The sequence below is a fragment of the Mesoplodon bidens genome, assembly GCF_964165515.1.
Source record: "Mesoplodon bidens genome assembly, chromosome: 10".
Taxonomy (NCBI): Eukaryota; Metazoa; Chordata; class Mammalia; order Artiodactyla; family Ziphiidae; genus Mesoplodon; species Mesoplodon bidens.
The window spans coordinates 82,630,710-82,646,722 of record NC_138172.1 but is presented as its reverse complement, the minus strand read 5'-3'; the positions used below and the strand labels follow the sequence as shown (position 1 = coordinate 82,646,722).

Here is a 16,013-nt window from a genome sequence, read left to right as displayed (position 1 = left end):
CCATTCCTCACTCCCCACGGAAAGAGCAAGAGCTAAGCAAGGAAAACTGGAAGTATGGATGGTGAGACCATGCAGGCTGGACCTGGAAACCTGTAGAATTGCTGAGTAGGTGAAAATCAGGAGCTAGAAAGTACTTTGTAAACAACAAAGCCCATGAGTTGAGAGCAACAGGAGGCAACCTTGGTCTCCTGGGCTGGTTGTGTGCAGGAAGGCCTAGGCAGGCACCAGGGAGGCTGCACAGTGGTGACAGTACTAGGCATGCCAGGGAAGGGTGAGGACTGGGGACCCGTTGCACAAGGACAGCTCGTGCTATTGCCTGAGGCGGCAGCAGAGATGGGGAGGGTTAAACTGTCTGTCTGGAGTCGGGGTTTCTCAAAGCCCAGCCCTTTGGAGCTTCGACTCTCCCCACTCCCAACCCTGGCTTCCTGGACACCTGGGAAGTCACAAAATTAGCCAGCCAGTAGAAAAAATACTTTTATTAATTATTAGGAATAATCCATTCATTTAATGCAGGGAGTGTGTTGGGGAAGGTTAGGTACTGCCGGATGGATGAGGGGAAACGTGCAAGAGGAACAGTGAGAAGGGGGATGGTCCCCCCGCTTGCCACAAACTATAAACAGCAAAATAAACACAGAGAATAACAAGTGATAGGGTCCTTCCTCGTGTCTCCTCCCATCCGTTCTTCCAGAATGAGTCCCAGTGTGGTCCCTAGAGGTGCCAGGGCATCTGAAAGTTCTGGGCCGGGAGTGGGGTACAGTGTGTGGCTTCGAAGTTGTGCAGATGCTTCTGAGCCTGAGGGGAGAGGGCGGGACAGGTGGGGTGCAGAACACAGACAACCTCCAAACCCACTACCCACTCTAAAAAAGCTGCTACTTCCAATGCTTACAGGGTACCCCTGTCCCCAAGCCCCATATGTGCCCCCTGGCCATTCAGGCACCCTCTTCCTGCTTCCCACCCCTTAGCTCACCAGAAACAAAGCCAGCTGCCGCCTTCCTTCTGGACTCATGTCCTCCCCTGCAGAGAGGAGGTGCTCAAACACGAGCCACGCATCTGGATATTCACCCCCTTCCTGGGCTCTTCCCAACCCCTTCTCCTGCCCCAGGACTCCTTACCCACGCTCCAGGGGAATTCAGGCCCGTGTTCTGCCTGGTAGGAGTGGAGGACGGACAGGCACCAGTCCTCCTCCACCTCCCATCGGCTGTAAATCGAGGCTGGTCATGGAGAGAGAGGAGTGCCCATCAGCAACCTGGTTTTGCCAGGCCCCCAACCAAAGCCCTCACCAGATCCCCTTTCACCTTCCTCCAGCTGTGAGGAGGCCTCCAGCCACTGCCTCACCGCTTGAAGACCCTCCTCTGCCATCACACGGGGATACCTATGGAGGGAGTGCCGGGACAAGAGGTCAGGACCCAGTTCTCTTCACTCCTCATCCCCAAACCTTCTCCCCCCTCTCCCCGCGCTGGTGTCAGTACACACACATATGTGCGTATGTGCGTACACACACCCTGGCTCTCACCGATGCTGCAGGAGCTTCAGCAGGAGGTCATTGCCTCGGTTAGACATGATGTCCTCAGGAACCCTGGGGGTGAGAAGAATGTACACTGGAGGGGCTGGAGGTTGGGGAGGAAGGTTCTGGATACCTGGTTTTCTGGTGGGCAGAGGGAGGAGGGGCAACTCCCTGGCTGTCTCTGGGATCCAGGAGGGCAGAAGTTCCCGGGCACTCACGTGGTAGTGATGATCTCATCCTTGGTTCTGCGGATCAGCAGCACAGGGCCCTGGTACCTTCAGAGGACAGCATGGCGGGGAGGGAGAGCTCAGAGCGGGAAACGGGTGACAACTGGCCACCCCACCCCTGCACTGGCTTCATTCTTACCCCTGCTACAGCTGGGCCCCCTGCGCTAGCCCTTCACCCAGGGGTGAGAGTCAGAATACTTAAGAATGGGCATTGCTCAAAGTCAGGCCTTGCTGGGAGGTCCCTGCTGGGCCAGGCATGAACCGACTGGTTGCCAGATCACGAGAAGGTCCAGGGTCCCAGGGAAGCTGGGAGGGGTTGGGCCTGCTGTGGTGGTGGCAGGGCCACTCAGGAAGTGTGGGGCAGCTTCCCCACATGTGGGAAATGTGGCTTGTACTTGTACTTTGGTACTAATTTCAGCATTTGAACACCCAGCAGCATCTCTACGGGGGGTGAGGTGGGGGAAGGGTGTTGTACGCTAGACATTGGCCTGCCCTCACCTGCACAGCTGCTCTGCGTTGTTTAGATTGAGATGCTGCCGCACAGTCCTGGTCACCAGGCCCCCTAAAGTGAGAGAGATGTGGAAGGACAGCAGAGACAAAGCCCCTGCTCAACACCAAGGTCCCCACTGTTCATGGAGATAGAAAACTGAGGTCCCCAGACAGGGGAGTCCCCCTGCTTCTCAACAATGGGGTGACCTACTCCCCACCCACAGAAAGGGGGACCATCTCCAGTTAGAACATCTCCCAGTTCCAGCCCACCTCTTTCCTGAAGGGCAAGCCTGGGAGCTGCACTCACTCCAGCTGTCTGGCATGACCTTCAAGGCCAAGGGCACCAGGTCATCAAAGGAGGCATCCAGGATCACGGCACTAATGTCTGGGTAGGACATGGCTGCCCACGTAGCTGGTACCAGGACAGGGAAAAAGGGTGAGGACCAAGGGCAGGCCCACCACCCCTGCCCTTGTCCCACTGATCCTATAGGCTGACCCCACCCTGCCTACTAAGTGAGCCCCAGGTCTCTCCTTAACCCCTCACTTCACTCAGCCAGGGCTCTGCCCGGAGAGGATGGAGAGAGAACAACGAAGTGCACTGAAGACAATACCGGAGGAGACATTTACTCCCTGATGTCTCCACCCCAGGACCCCGGTCTACTTCTTTTAATAATCGGGCACAAGGGTGGAAGGAAATGTGAAGTGTACACGAAAAGGAGAGCTTCCTCCAGACCCACTCAGAGATCCCACCCCCATCCCACCTCTCCTCCTTGAAGCCTCCACCCCACTCCTGGGCCACCAGTGCATTTCCCCACCTCTCCTGGGGGGACACAGAGATGGCTTGAATGTGCCTGCAGTAGGGGGGGTAGGAGGGAGGCTGGTACCAGTGAAACCGCCGATGGACCAGGCATAGATGATGATGTCCTGGGGCTGGAAGCCCAGGCGGTGGATGGCAAACTGGACCACCACATCCATGGCATTGGCCTCGTTCTGTGGGAACGGCACCCCCTGCAGGAAGAAGGGCAAAGGCAGGAATGGGTCAGCACAAAAGGCCACTTGCCCATCACCCCCCAGCCTCCCAGCATGGACCCTTCCTGCAGCTACACTCCAACAGACAGCGAAGATGAAACTGCAGCTCTGAACAGAAAATTCAGAGTGCTTCTCTAATAGAAGAGTAAATGCCTGTCAGTGGCATAGAAAAAAAGAATAGGGCAGTGGGAGGGGCTGTTCTCTCTAGAAACCAGTCGTTTACAGCAAGATCCGCTGCCTCCCCTCCTGCCAAGCCCCCAGTGTGAGAGGAGGAGGCTTGCAGCTCCCTGCCCTTGGCGCCCAGGTCACAGGTGAGTGGAAGGCCCTACAGAAACATATAACCCCTTTCCCTAACGCCAGTGGCTGACTAGAGGGAGATAGACCATAACTCAGAAAAAGAAGGGATTTCAGAGGTCTCACCGTGCTTCCAGCAAAGCCGGGATGATTCCAGCCCAGGACTGAATATCCAGCTGTAACACAGGGGGAAGAAGGGCTGGGACCTCATGGCCCACGCCCCCCACCACTCTCTGCCCACAGCGCTGGGGGAAGGAGCAGGACACTGGAGTTCTAAACACCCAACTCAGAGGCCAAGAACTCCAAGCCTTCCCAGAATGGGAAGAGGACAAAAAGGTTCTGAGGCAGCAGAAGGGACAGAGATGTGATTGTTGGGTCCGGGGAACAGAACAAAGAGCATAACGAGGTTAGGGACACAGCCCTAGGGGAAGGTTGCAAGGTTAGCAAAGCAAATGGGGAGTAGACTTTTCCCCAAAGGCGGGGGTCTCAAACGTCACCCAGAGAAAGTGGTTAGGCCCTGGGAGGTCATATCCATGTGGGAAGGTGGGGACATTCCATTCCAAGGGGCAGAGATAAGAGGGCTGAGCCATGGGCCTACCTTCCAGAGGTGTGGAGACGCAGCCCACTTCATAGAAGCCTGCGTTCCCCTCACAGCAGATCACCTATAGGGGAAGCAGGAAGGAGCCAAGCTGGGACCAAAAATCCCACTAGCGGCAGGGAGGGCAGCCTGTGGGAGCTTTGTAGGAAAGACGAAAGGGCATGTTTCCTGTTCTCTCCAAGGAGAAGAGAAACGTCTCATTTCACAAGTCCGTAAAGTGAGAGGCAAAGTGGATGCAAATGCTTAGCGAACTGGGCCCTCAGAGGAAGAGGAATGATCCAACTTGAAATGCTCAACCCCCCAGCACAGTGTCCATGCTTCCTTGGAAGACTACCAGGTGGCCATCTCTCAGGAATGGGATTATGGATTTTTTTTTCCTTTCTAGTTTTGGGGTCCATTTTTTCTGTGGCTGTTTCTTTCGTGTGGTATGCCAATCACTTTCCCTCTCCCTCTCGGGCTCCAGAATTATGGTCAGATAAACTCTATTGGTGCCCCAAGCCAAAGCTCAGGGATGGTGGGGCTTGGGCAGACCCTCAGAGCATCTGGGCAGAGCTGGGACTAGAACCCAGCACCCAGCGCTGCTGGCTTAGTGTTCTTTCCAGGGCTGCTTCATGGGCACAGGAGATTTTAGAGCCAGGCTGCCTGGGCTCAAGTCCCAGCTCTCCCACTCACTAACTGTGTGATCTGGAAAAGCTATTCTGTGCCTCTGTTTCATCATCTGTAAAATGGGCTAATATAAATGGTACCTATCTTACAGGGCTGTTGTGAGGCTCAAACATATGCCCTGCATGTGGTAAGTGCTAAGTGGTGACTATTATGATGATGACTTTTTGGTCCTTGCGTGTCAACTCCTTCATCTATTTCCCTATCACAGGGATTTCCTACATCAAGAGTTCTTTAGGGTGGAGCTGGGAGATGGGATTATCCCCACTGTGCTTCCTTAGGGCTGCTGTAGAACTGAGATCTCTAGATCTCCCCACACTCTACCTTTGGGCTCCCTGTGCCCTCTCACCAGCTTCTGTCCCTGGGGCTCAGCTCTCCCTCGCCGGTCCACAAACATGGTGTCAATTTCATTGCCGTCGCAGGCCTGCAGCTTTGCCCGGCGCCCGTTACACTGAGTGGGGGAGATGCAATGGCCAAGTTGGAGGGGCAGGAGGCCACATTCCTGGGTGGGGGAAGAAGGGCTGTGTGTGGGGGTCACGGGCAGGGGAGCCTTACCTCTTCCACCAGCCGGGCCTGCCCCTGCAGCAGCACAGGCATGAGGGCCTTCTGGAGCAGGTACACAGAGCCCGGATACAGCATCCGGCGCCCCAGGGTGTGTGCCACCAGATAGCTGCGGGGAACATGGGGTTAATGAACCTCCAACACAGTGGAGCCCAGGGACCATCCCAACCCAAGCACTCAGAGACTCTGGGGCCGGCTTCACCTTTGACCTTCACAGCTTCGTTTGCCTCTTTCAGGACTTAATGAAACAATATATGCACCAATTTTTCAAACTTTTGTTTGTTTTTTGGCTGCGCCACGTGGCTTGCGGGATATTAGTTCCCCGACTAGGGATTGAACCCATGCCCTCGGCAGTGAAAGTGTGGAGTCCTAACCACTGGACCGCCAGGGAAGTCCCGCCCTTTCAAACTTTTTTTACTGCAACCTTTTTTTTTTTTTTTTTTGCTGTACGTGGGCCTCTCACTGTTGTGGCCTCTCCCGTTGAGGAGCACAGGCTCCAGACGCGCAGCCTCAGCGGCTGTGGCTCACGGGCCCAGCCGCTCCACGGCATGTGGGATCTTCCCAGACCGGGGCACGAATCCATGTCCCTTGCATGGGCAGGCGGACTCTCAACCACTGTGCCACCAGGGAAGCCCTATTGCAACCTTTTTAAAATACTTTATATTGTGGCCTAGTATACATATATGCACATATTAACATTGAAAGTGTTATGAGATAATACTTTCTGAATACTGATATGATAAGTAAAAGCAAAGTAATTAACAATTATGATTCTGTTAATGTATTTATTAAAGTCCCCAAATAAATAATACTGTTCATTGCACTATGCCTGGTATCTGCCATGTAGTAGGTGCCAAGAGCCTCGCACAGAGTACTCTGGGGCTTAATAAATATTTCTTGCACAAATATACTAATCTAGACACATAAGACACAGTAGGGGGCTTCCCTGGTGGCGCAGTGGTTAAGAATCCACCTGCCAATGCAGGGGACACGGGTTTGAGCCCTGGTCTGGGAAGATCCCACATGCTGTGGAGCAACTAAGCCCATGCGCCGTAACTACTGAGCCTGCACTCTAGAGCCCATGTGCCACAACTACTGAAGCCCATGTGCCTAGAGCCCATGCTCCACAACAAGAGAAGCCATCGCAATGAGCAGCCCATGCACCACAACGAAGGGTAGCCCCTGCTCTCCGCAACTAGAGAAAGCCCGTGCGCAGCAACGAAGACCCAACGCAGCCAAAAATCAATAAATCAATAAATAAATCGAAAAAAGAGATGTGATAGGTGCTGTTCCTGAAGCAGATGGTTAACTACTTCCAGTTAATCCCGAAGTAGGATGTGTCCCCAGAACAACATTGTACAACCCCGTCCAGCATCCCCCCTCAAAACCTCAAACTTGGCTTGCCCCTCTGATCAATCAGCACACAGTCAACAACTGACCACCAAGTCCATCCACTTCCTTGGTATCCTCCAACCTGCCTCCTAGCCCCCAGCAACAGAAAATTCCCACACTGGCCGCGCCGCTGTGGTCACTGTTGTTGCTTCAGACATCATCAGTACCCACAACCACGATTTACTTAGGTTTTACCTCATGCTCTCAGGCACCCAGGCAAGGTGGAAGCCCTTCAGAACATGTTAAATCTCACCAACCCTATGAGGCAGGTTGCTCATGGATGCAGAAGTTGGAGCTGCCTCAAAGTGGAAAAACCAAGGAGCAGCGGGGCCAGGATAGGGCCGCAGCTGCCACCAGACCCTGCTGCAGCTAAGGCTGTGTGTCCACACCCCACCCATACATAACCTCACCCTTCCCTCTCAGCCTCACTGAAAGAGCTGTTGTGTCAGACAGAACTGTGTTAATATCCCAGCTCTTCATGCACCACCTGTGAGATCATGGATCTCTCTGAACCTCTTTTTTTCACACACAGATGTGGATAAAAACTAAATACTTTGCTACAAATAATACAATGTACGTGGCACTAAGCCCAATAAATGACAGTCATCTTACAATGGAGCACCCTGTCCTGGAGCCTGCACCCTATGTTCCCTCCACCCCAGCTGGCCTCTCTTCCCTGCTGCTTCCCACCTGGTGATCTGACAAGGCAGCTTCTTGACTCGGTTGAGGAAGGTGTCTGCAGTCCCCCGGTGCAGGGGCTCTGGGCGGAGCAGGGCCACACCCCAGCGGGAAGGCCCCCCCCGGGACTCCTTCCTGAGGAATGGAAAGATGCAGGGGAGGATGGGGTCAGGAGCAGCAAGCTGGACGTCTGAGGTCCATAGGACGGTGGGGTGTAGGAATGAGGAGATGGCGCTGGATGGCAGGCACTAGACCCCAAGAAGGGGTGGAGGTGGGGGACAGAGCAGGGATGGAGCGAAAGAACTGGGGCCTCACCGGCTGCTGGGTTCTTCCCAGTGGAAGTCGACTGGCCAGCTCCTGAAGTCAAAGTTGTAGTTGGCGAGCTGCCTCTGTGGTGGGCAGAGAGAGATGGGGGAGGGGATGAAAAGGGGAGTTGTGGGGATGCCCACCTACCCAGCCCCAACACTCCCACCATCCAGGGGACTGGCCCCCACCCATCATGGGGAGACAAGCAGAGGTCAACACCCTCCGGTTCGCAGATGGAAAGTTCTGCTGGGGCCAGAAAAGTCAGGCTAGAGAGGATGCCCTATCAGGTATCAACTCTGGCCTGTTTGCCCGCATCCAGAAGGGGAACCTAACACTCTTCGCTTTTCTAAAATCTAAGACGGACTCACCCCCAGGAGGGGTGGCTGGAGGTGCTGGAGCTTCTGAGGGAGGAGGTGGGGAGCCTGTTGGCTGGTCACGCTCCCTTCCCCACCTAGGTCCTTTACATGATTCTATCTTGAAGGATCAAAATGTCTGGTGAGAGGGAAGGAGGGAAGTCACACCCACGGTAGCCCCTTTGCACCTGGGCCACCACTTGAATCAAGGCCTCTCTGACTGTTCCATCCTCACGGGCACCTCCCTTCCCTCGACTCCTGCAGCCACGGGCTGCCGATGCCGCCTTCGGTTACCCCACCGAGTCAGTCCACATGCTTTCTGAGGGCAGTGAGAGCTGTGTCTTCCACTCTGCTCTATTTCTTCCCCCACCCCCAGAGCTCCCAGCACTTTGAGAATAGGTTTTTTATTTTCTGTCACAGACAATTTTTTTTGACATTTACAAAAATAACTGGACTAAGAGAGAGCAATAGAAAAATTCTACAAAAATGTAAATGGAAAAACAAAACAAAATGAAGGGAAGCAAATTTTAGGCAAGCTCTGTTCGGACCTGGACCCAAACACAGGCTCTAGTCACTTCCTTGCTCTGTGACTCTGCTTGGGTCTTGTAACCTCTTTTTGCCTGTTTCCTCAGACATATAAATAAGGGCAATAATGCCACCTCATGCCATTGCTGTGAGGATTAGAAAGGGTGTATGCAAAATGCGCCAGACAGGGCTTCCCTGCTGGCGCAGTGGTTGAGAGTCCACCTGCCGATGCAGGGGACATGGGTTCATGTCCCGGTCCGGGAAGATCCCACATGCCGTGGAGCGGCTGGGCCCGTGAGCCATGGCCGCTGAGCCTGCGCATCCGGCACCTGTGCTCCACAACAGGAGAGGCCACAGCAGTGAGAGGCCCGCGTACCGCAAAAAAAAAAAAAAAAAATGCGCCAAACAGCAGCATGGTGGGACATCTTTACACAGCTCCATAAGCGGTGGTGTGGAGCAACCAGCAATACGATGATGGTGCTCAGAGCTGTTTGATCCCAGAAACCCCTGTGTAACAGGAAAGAGCTTTATAGGGCCCCAAAGCCCCTTCTCAAAGATAATCACACTCCAGAACTGGCTGGGCTGGCACAACTCCAAGGACACTCTGCCCTAGCTTATCTCCCTCCTGGCACCACACTGTGCCCTTGGGCACAAGGGTGGACATACCTGCCTGTCTTGTCCCATCCCTGAACAAAACTAGCACAGTGTTCAATGCACACGGCAAAAATAAACAGACATTTACAGAATGAGCTGTTGTGATAGAGAGGAAACCTCCTTCTAAGAAACACTGTGAATGTTTCCACATCTAGGCAATTCTTTCAGATGTAGGGTGGAGGATTATTCTAGTGGAATATTCCACCAGAAGTGGTAGGGAGGAAAAATTCCTCAGGTGGACAGTTCCCTTGTGGAGGGGAGAAGGGATCCAGCAATGTGCAAGCAAACGCCCAGTGTGGCGGGTGGCAAAACACATCTCCCTGCTCAGGCAGAAGCTGGGCCGGTGCTCTGGGTAGGCAGTTGCGGGTCTCACCTTGTTTTCTGCGGACCGGTTCCTGTGTGTTGCCTCCAAGATGGTGATGAACTGCCGGTACTGGGGGTTGGTCCAGCGGCCGATGCCTGGTAGAGAGAGGATAGGAAACTGTGTTAGGAAAACTGGGAAGCAAGACGAGTAAGTTTCAGGAAGAGAATCCAAGATGGGCAAGAAGTGAGAGGAAAAGGAACAGAGGGCCCCGGATCTGAGGAAATAGGAGACCTGAACCGACGCCCCTCCTCCATATCCAGTGGCCGGCAAGGGCATTCTTCCCCTCCCTAACCTCTCCAGCTTGTTTCTTCCTAGACTATAGACCTTCCACCCTCCAGAATGTTCATTCTTCCCAGTCTTAAAACACTGTCACGCGGACTTCCCTGGTGGCGCAGTGGTTGAGAGTCCGCCTGCCAATGCAGGGGACATGGGTTCATGCCCCGGTCCGGGAAGATCCCACATGCCGTGGAGCGGCTGGGCCCGTAAGCCATGGCCACTGAGCCAGTGCGTCCAGAGCCTGTGCTCCGCCAACGGGAGAGGCCACAACGGTGAGAGGCCCGCGTACCGGGGGGGCAAAAAAAAAAAAAAAAAAAAACACTGTCATGTGCCCTCAGGCTTCACTCTTGCTAACACTGGGTTTCTCTCCTTTTCCCTCCTCCCTTCTCCAATGCTACCTTTCCGTCTCTTTTCTGCGTATTCTAACTCCCTGCATCTGGCTTCACAGCTCTTGCACTTGCCCCATAATTACTTCCTCACTCACTGCATCCGAGTCCCCTTCCTGTCCTCATCCTCTCTCTCTCTCTCTCTCTCTTTTTTTAAGTAAATTTATTTGTTTAATTTTTTGCTGAGTTGGGTCTTCGTTGCTGCGCGCGGGCTTTCTCTAGCTGCGGCGAGTGGGGACTACTCTTTGTTGCAGTGCGCAGGCTTCTCATTGTGGTGGCTTCTCTTGTTGCGGAGCACGGGCTCTAGGCGGGCAGGCTTCAGTAGTTGTGGCACGTGGGCTCAGTAGCTGTGGCGCACGGGCTTAGTTGCTCTGCAGCATGTGGGATCTTCCCGGACCAGGGCTCAAACCCGTGTCCCCTGCCTTGGCAGGCAGATTCTTAACCACTGAGCCACCAGGGAAGTCCCCCCGTTCTCTTTTAACTGTGCCACTCAGCACTCTTCCCGTCCGTCAAGATTCCTTTCTCCTGTTTCTTGGGTCCATCTTTGCCTCCTTCCAATTCCTGGGCTGCTCCTCCCCTGCATCCCTTCTCCTTCTCTCTCTGAATCGAAAGCCATTCTCAACACTGAGCTCTTTTCTCTCTTTGCTTGGCCCCTGAGCGATCGCATCTGCTCTCCCTTCACCGCTGAGGAATCTCAAGCCCTGACTTCTCTGCTCCCACTGACCCGACAGGTGTCGCGCGCCAGGCATCGTTCCGACATGGGAGAGACAGTAGGGAACGAGACACACAGGTCCCGGCCCTCAAGGAGCTGGCGTTTTGGTTGGGGATGGGGTGGGGCTGGAGAAAGACAATAAATGAGTCAACAAGAAAGTTTCAGAGGGATAAGGGCTATAAAGAAAATAAAACCAGAATGAACTAGACTGCTATATATCATCAAGGGTAGAGCCCCCAAACAATACTGAGAATGAAACAAGCTGCACAGTGATTTGGACAGAGTGATGTCATTTGTGCTAAAAATGTACAATGCATCCCCCAAAATGCTATATTTTGTCTATACTTATCTTATTGCACAGATTCGAAGATTCATATTCTTTTTCACATTTGAAAACTCTGAAATTGGTATGCATTTACAACTCATAGCAGCTTAGATGTGATGGAATGAGGTCCATATTTTGTAAAAATATAAAAACATGGACTAGGGAAAAAAACCACACCAGATGACAATGGCTACTTCTGGGGAAAGAGAAACATGGGGCTGAGGAAGATTCCAATGGGGACGCCAACTCTGTAATACTTTAGTATTTTATTGACAAAAGGTATTTGAAGCAGTAGCACAAAACATAAGCATTTTAGTTCTTTCTGATATTTTGTTTTACGGACTTTTCTGTACCTAATCTCTCCCCCAAATTAAAAATAAATAAAATTTAAAATTAAGACAAAACTAAGGAGTGGGAGCGACTTTCAGATAGGGTGGTCAGGGAGGGCCTCTCTGAGCAGGGAGCCCAGCCCCATGGTGATCAGGAGGCAGAACGGGCAGAAGGTCCTCACCCCGGACTGGACCCCAACGGCAGCCGTCCAGCTCCCGACCCCACCACTCCCGTCTTAGGCATCCCCCTCACCTGGTTTTCATCAAGTGCACCCGCCAGAGGGCACTGATTTGGCTTATCTCTTCATTTTTTAAATTGTGAGATAATAACATATGTACATAAAACATACATTCAGTTTAAAGAATACAAACATTCATGTGCCGATCACCCAGGTGAAGAAAGAGAACAAAGCCACCTCCCACCAGGAGTCCTCCCCAGCCTGTTCCCTCCCCCTCCCAGGTTATCACTCTCCTGACTTTCAAGATAACCAAGACTGTGTTTTTCTTTAGTGTTTTGCCACTTATATATGCATCCCTTTTGAACTTTATGTAAATGGAAACATACTGCATAAATTATTTGGTGTTCAGCTCCTTTCATTCAACATTGTATCTGTGGGGGACTTCCCTGGTGGCGCAGTGGTTAAGAATCCGCCTGCCAATGCAGGGGACACAGGTTCAAGCCTTGGTCCGGGAAGATCCCACATGCCGTGGAGCAACTAAGCCCGTGCGCTACAACTACTGAGCCTGCATGCCACTGCAACTACTGAAGCCCGCTCACCTACAGCCCGTACTCCGCAACAAGAGAAGCCACCGCAATGAGAAGCCTGCGCACTGCAATGAAGAGTAGCCCTGGCTCTCTGCAACTAGAGAAAGCCCGCGCGCAGCAATGTAGACTCAACACAGCCAAAAAAACCCCAAAAATGTTATATTTGTGAGATTCATCTGTGTAGCTGAGTGTAACTCTGGTGTTCTGTTGTAGAACTATAACCTCTAATGTATTTATCCATCCTGCTATTAGAGGCCATGGAGTCCACTTAAGGATTAATACAAACATACACATGGATATATGTGGAACTGTTGTAGGGTATATGCATCTTTTCTAGATAATAGCAAACCCTTCTGCTAATTATCTGTTCATATTTACAACTCAACCCCTTTAAGGAAAAGATCATGTCTCGGCCATTAATTACTTCCCTTCAGGGCCCAGCACCAAACTGTATTTGCAAAGGTACTTAATGAATATTTACTCAGTGATGGATAGATCCAAACCAGTCTCCCTCTCCACCTACCTCGGAGGCAGGCCACTCCTGCCAGCAGTAGAAGCAGTGTCCCAGCATAGTGAGAAAATGGCACCACTTTGGACAAACTCAAGTAACCTGGTGGGGGAGAGGGATTATATGAGACGCTTTCCCCACTGCCCCTCAGCTCCTCATCGCAGTTCAGCCCCAACCTCCCCCCAACACCCTCTTTTGGGGACAGCCACACCCTCAGAGGAAGAAGATACCTGATGGAAGAGGGAAGCCAAGCCATCCTCATCACAGGTCCCCTTTCCTCATTAGGGGACTGGCTCAGCTGCCAATGACCTGCCCGTTTCCTGTCCCACCACCTTTGAAACCACACTGACCTTTCCTGTATAAGTAGAAGAAGGCGAAGGGAGAGGAGTAGTAAGAGATGGACCAGAAGACTGAAGCCTGTAGCAGAGAGACAGGGACAAGCAATCAACACACACACACACACACACACACACACACACACACACACCCCGGTCTGCCATTTCCAGGCCTTGGCTCTGAGCAAAGTGGATAACCTGAGGGATGTCATATCAAGTACCTATTCTGTGTATGACACCATGCACACAGTAGGTGCTCAATTATTGTTCAAGGCAGTGTGTCAGAGCATAACAGAGGCTTGGAAAACTAGGTACAGCTTCTATTTTCTTCCCCTAATCATCTCTGGACATAATTTCATCAGATTTAAAGGCCAGTCTCTCTTTCTACTCAAGTTAATCAAGCCTTTTCAATCAGCCCTGCTCAGGACAGCCCCTGGCCTGGTCCCCAAGAGATGCACAAATGTCACCATGGGAACCTTGCCAGAGAGAACAGCTGTCTCTGCAGCCAAAGAGGCTAGTTGCCAGGGAGGACAGGTCACTGGGGACTGCAGGACTCCGTACCTGCGGATGGTCCCAAGAGTAAACGCAGCTTCCTCATGGCTCAGGCTGCCCCAGAGAAAGCAGTGCACATGCCAAAGGAGAGTGCCAAGTATGTGCGCTTGAGAGCTATCTGTGTGTGTGTGTGTTGGAGATGTCTGCTGCAGAGCCCAGAGCATCCCCCACCCCCAGGGGCACTGCCCTCTCCTAGTCTGGGGAGGAGAAAGTTCAGGAGGGCAGCTGGGTCTGAAAAGATGCAGCAGTCCCAGATGCCAGGGCAGACATACCAGTGCCAGGATGCTGTCGGCATGTTTCTCGAGGGCACGGGGCTGATAGTACATATCCTGCCAAAACAGATGGCCGAATTAAGGATGCTACTCATTGACAAGTCCTCCACCTTCCCTTTTAGAAGCCCTGATGTGTGTCCTCAGGTTCTAGCCCCCAGAGTCATCTCTCCTAGGACATCTCTGGCTCTGTAGGAAGCCCCTTTTCCCCACCCTGACTCAGAAGCTGATTTCCTACTTCAGAACCTGAGAACAAACACAGGGCACTGGACTTGGAAGCAAAACTGAAAGCAGCATTGGACGACTTTTGCTCTTTTTTCACAACCCAGTTTCAAATGGGTTGGGTGCCTATGGGGACAGGGGTAGAGAAGGAAAGACATCATGACAACTTTAAGAGGGAAAGAAGCGCATCGGAAATAAGAGTAGGCTGATTAAGGAAGAGAATGTGGCTGGGGGGGGGACAGTTTGTAGAGGACAATGAACATAATCTGAGACTACCGATAAAAAGGAAGAGAACATTTAGGGACACAGCCTACCACCACCCAGGTTTTCATAAACGCAATGATCCTGGGGTCTCCAAGGTAGGCTGCGGGTGGGGTGGGGGAGAGCGGACATATGATATGTTGAAGAAGTCATTTTGAAATTCAAGGCCAGGGAAGATAAACGGAACCGGGTGAGGCACTGAGTAAGAGGAAATCGAGAGTTTGATGGCAAAATCATCCAGCTCCTGAATCCGCGCAGGGTCTCTTCCAGGACTTAAGAGTCAATTGGGACGGGCATGAAGCACGACGGGCAGGGTTGAGGGGTCGCGAGAGGAAAAAAGCAAGGAGTGGCAGTCGGAATGAGAAAGCACTGGACGACAGCGATACAGCAGGCGGCCAGTCCACAGGCGTGACTTTAACCCAGGAAGCACAAAGAGCGCAGACTTTGCGGACAACTAGCTTGACAAGCAGGCTCCCCCTATTTCCAATAATGGGCGCTTCTGGGGAGCAAAGGCCGCAAAGGGGTTTGGGCCATACTATGTTTTTAACCAGGGGAGAACTCGACTCACCCAGGAGCTGGAAGGGGGGTTAGTGACAGAAGTTGGAGTCCCAGGGACGCTGGACGGGGCCCTTTCAGAGTCCCTTTCCCGGTAGATCTTGTAGAGCCGGGGGCCTAGGACGCAGCTCAGCAGCTTCGCCATGGCCCCGGCCCGGGGCGCTGCTCTTTCAGCAGCAGGTCCCCACGCTGGCCCCGCCCTCCTCCGGCCCCTAAGGTGTTGCGTGCCCTTGACGTCAGCACGTACCGGCTCCGCCTTGCGCGGAGTTGAGATATTCTCAGCGCCCTTTTAGCACGGATTTTTGCAGTCGGAGCTACGGGAACAGCAATAGTCAGAATTAGTTGGAGGCGTTTGGACCGCGGAGAGTTAGAATATTATCAGACATAGTTAAGTCACTTCTTTCTACCCCTTAATATTGGCAGACTCTCGAGCGACAGTGTGAAAGAGGGGTTAAGATAAGGAGCGTTTGACAAGAGCAACAAAAAGGTATCTAGGAACACGCCTAATGAAAGAAATGCAAGATTTTACGAAGGAAATTACAAAAATTAATGAAAGAGGTAAACAAAGTCTTGAGTAAATGGAGAGCTACGCCATGGTCATGGATAGGAAGACTCTGTAGTGTTAAGATGTGTGAAATACTGGTTTAAAAAAAAAAAGGATGAATTATCGCACTTAAGCGTGAACAATTTTCAAAACCATAATGTTGAGTGGAGAAAAGAAAGCCACAGAAGATTACATACAACATGACACCATAGTACAAAATTCAAAAACACTTAAAATTTAATGATCAAGTATGTGAAAGATAAAGAGCAAATTTATAATACTGTTACACAGCATAGAGGATCTTTGGCTGAAAGGGTAATATTCTGTTTCTCGATA

At 52.2% G+C, this 16,013-nt stretch overlaps 1 protein-coding gene across 1 annotated transcript; it reads right to left on the bottom strand.

Moving 5' to 3' along the window:
- Positions 1-461: 461 nt before the first annotated feature.
- ABHD16A (abhydrolase domain containing 16A, phospholipase) lies at positions 462-15,327 on the bottom strand. Its single transcript, XM_081246417.1, has 20 exons — positions 15,147-15,327; positions 14,099-14,155; positions 13,290-13,356; positions 12,955-13,041; positions 9,647-9,732; positions 7,751-7,824; positions 7,448-7,570; positions 5,360-5,474; positions 5,154-5,255; positions 4,142-4,205; positions 3,670-3,719; positions 3,105-3,228; positions 2,528-2,632; positions 2,230-2,293; positions 1,723-1,779; positions 1,514-1,576; positions 1,296-1,372; positions 1,113-1,211; positions 968-1,014; positions 462-792 (listed from the first exon to the last, which is right to left on the bottom strand). Exons 1-20 carry the CDS (start codon positions 15,276-15,278, stop codon positions 709-711), a joined length of 1,677 nt encoding a protein of 558 aa, XP_081102543.1. The 5' UTR covers positions 15,279-15,327; the 3' UTR covers positions 462-708.
- Between the last annotated feature and the right edge of the window lie 686 nt (positions 15,328-16,013).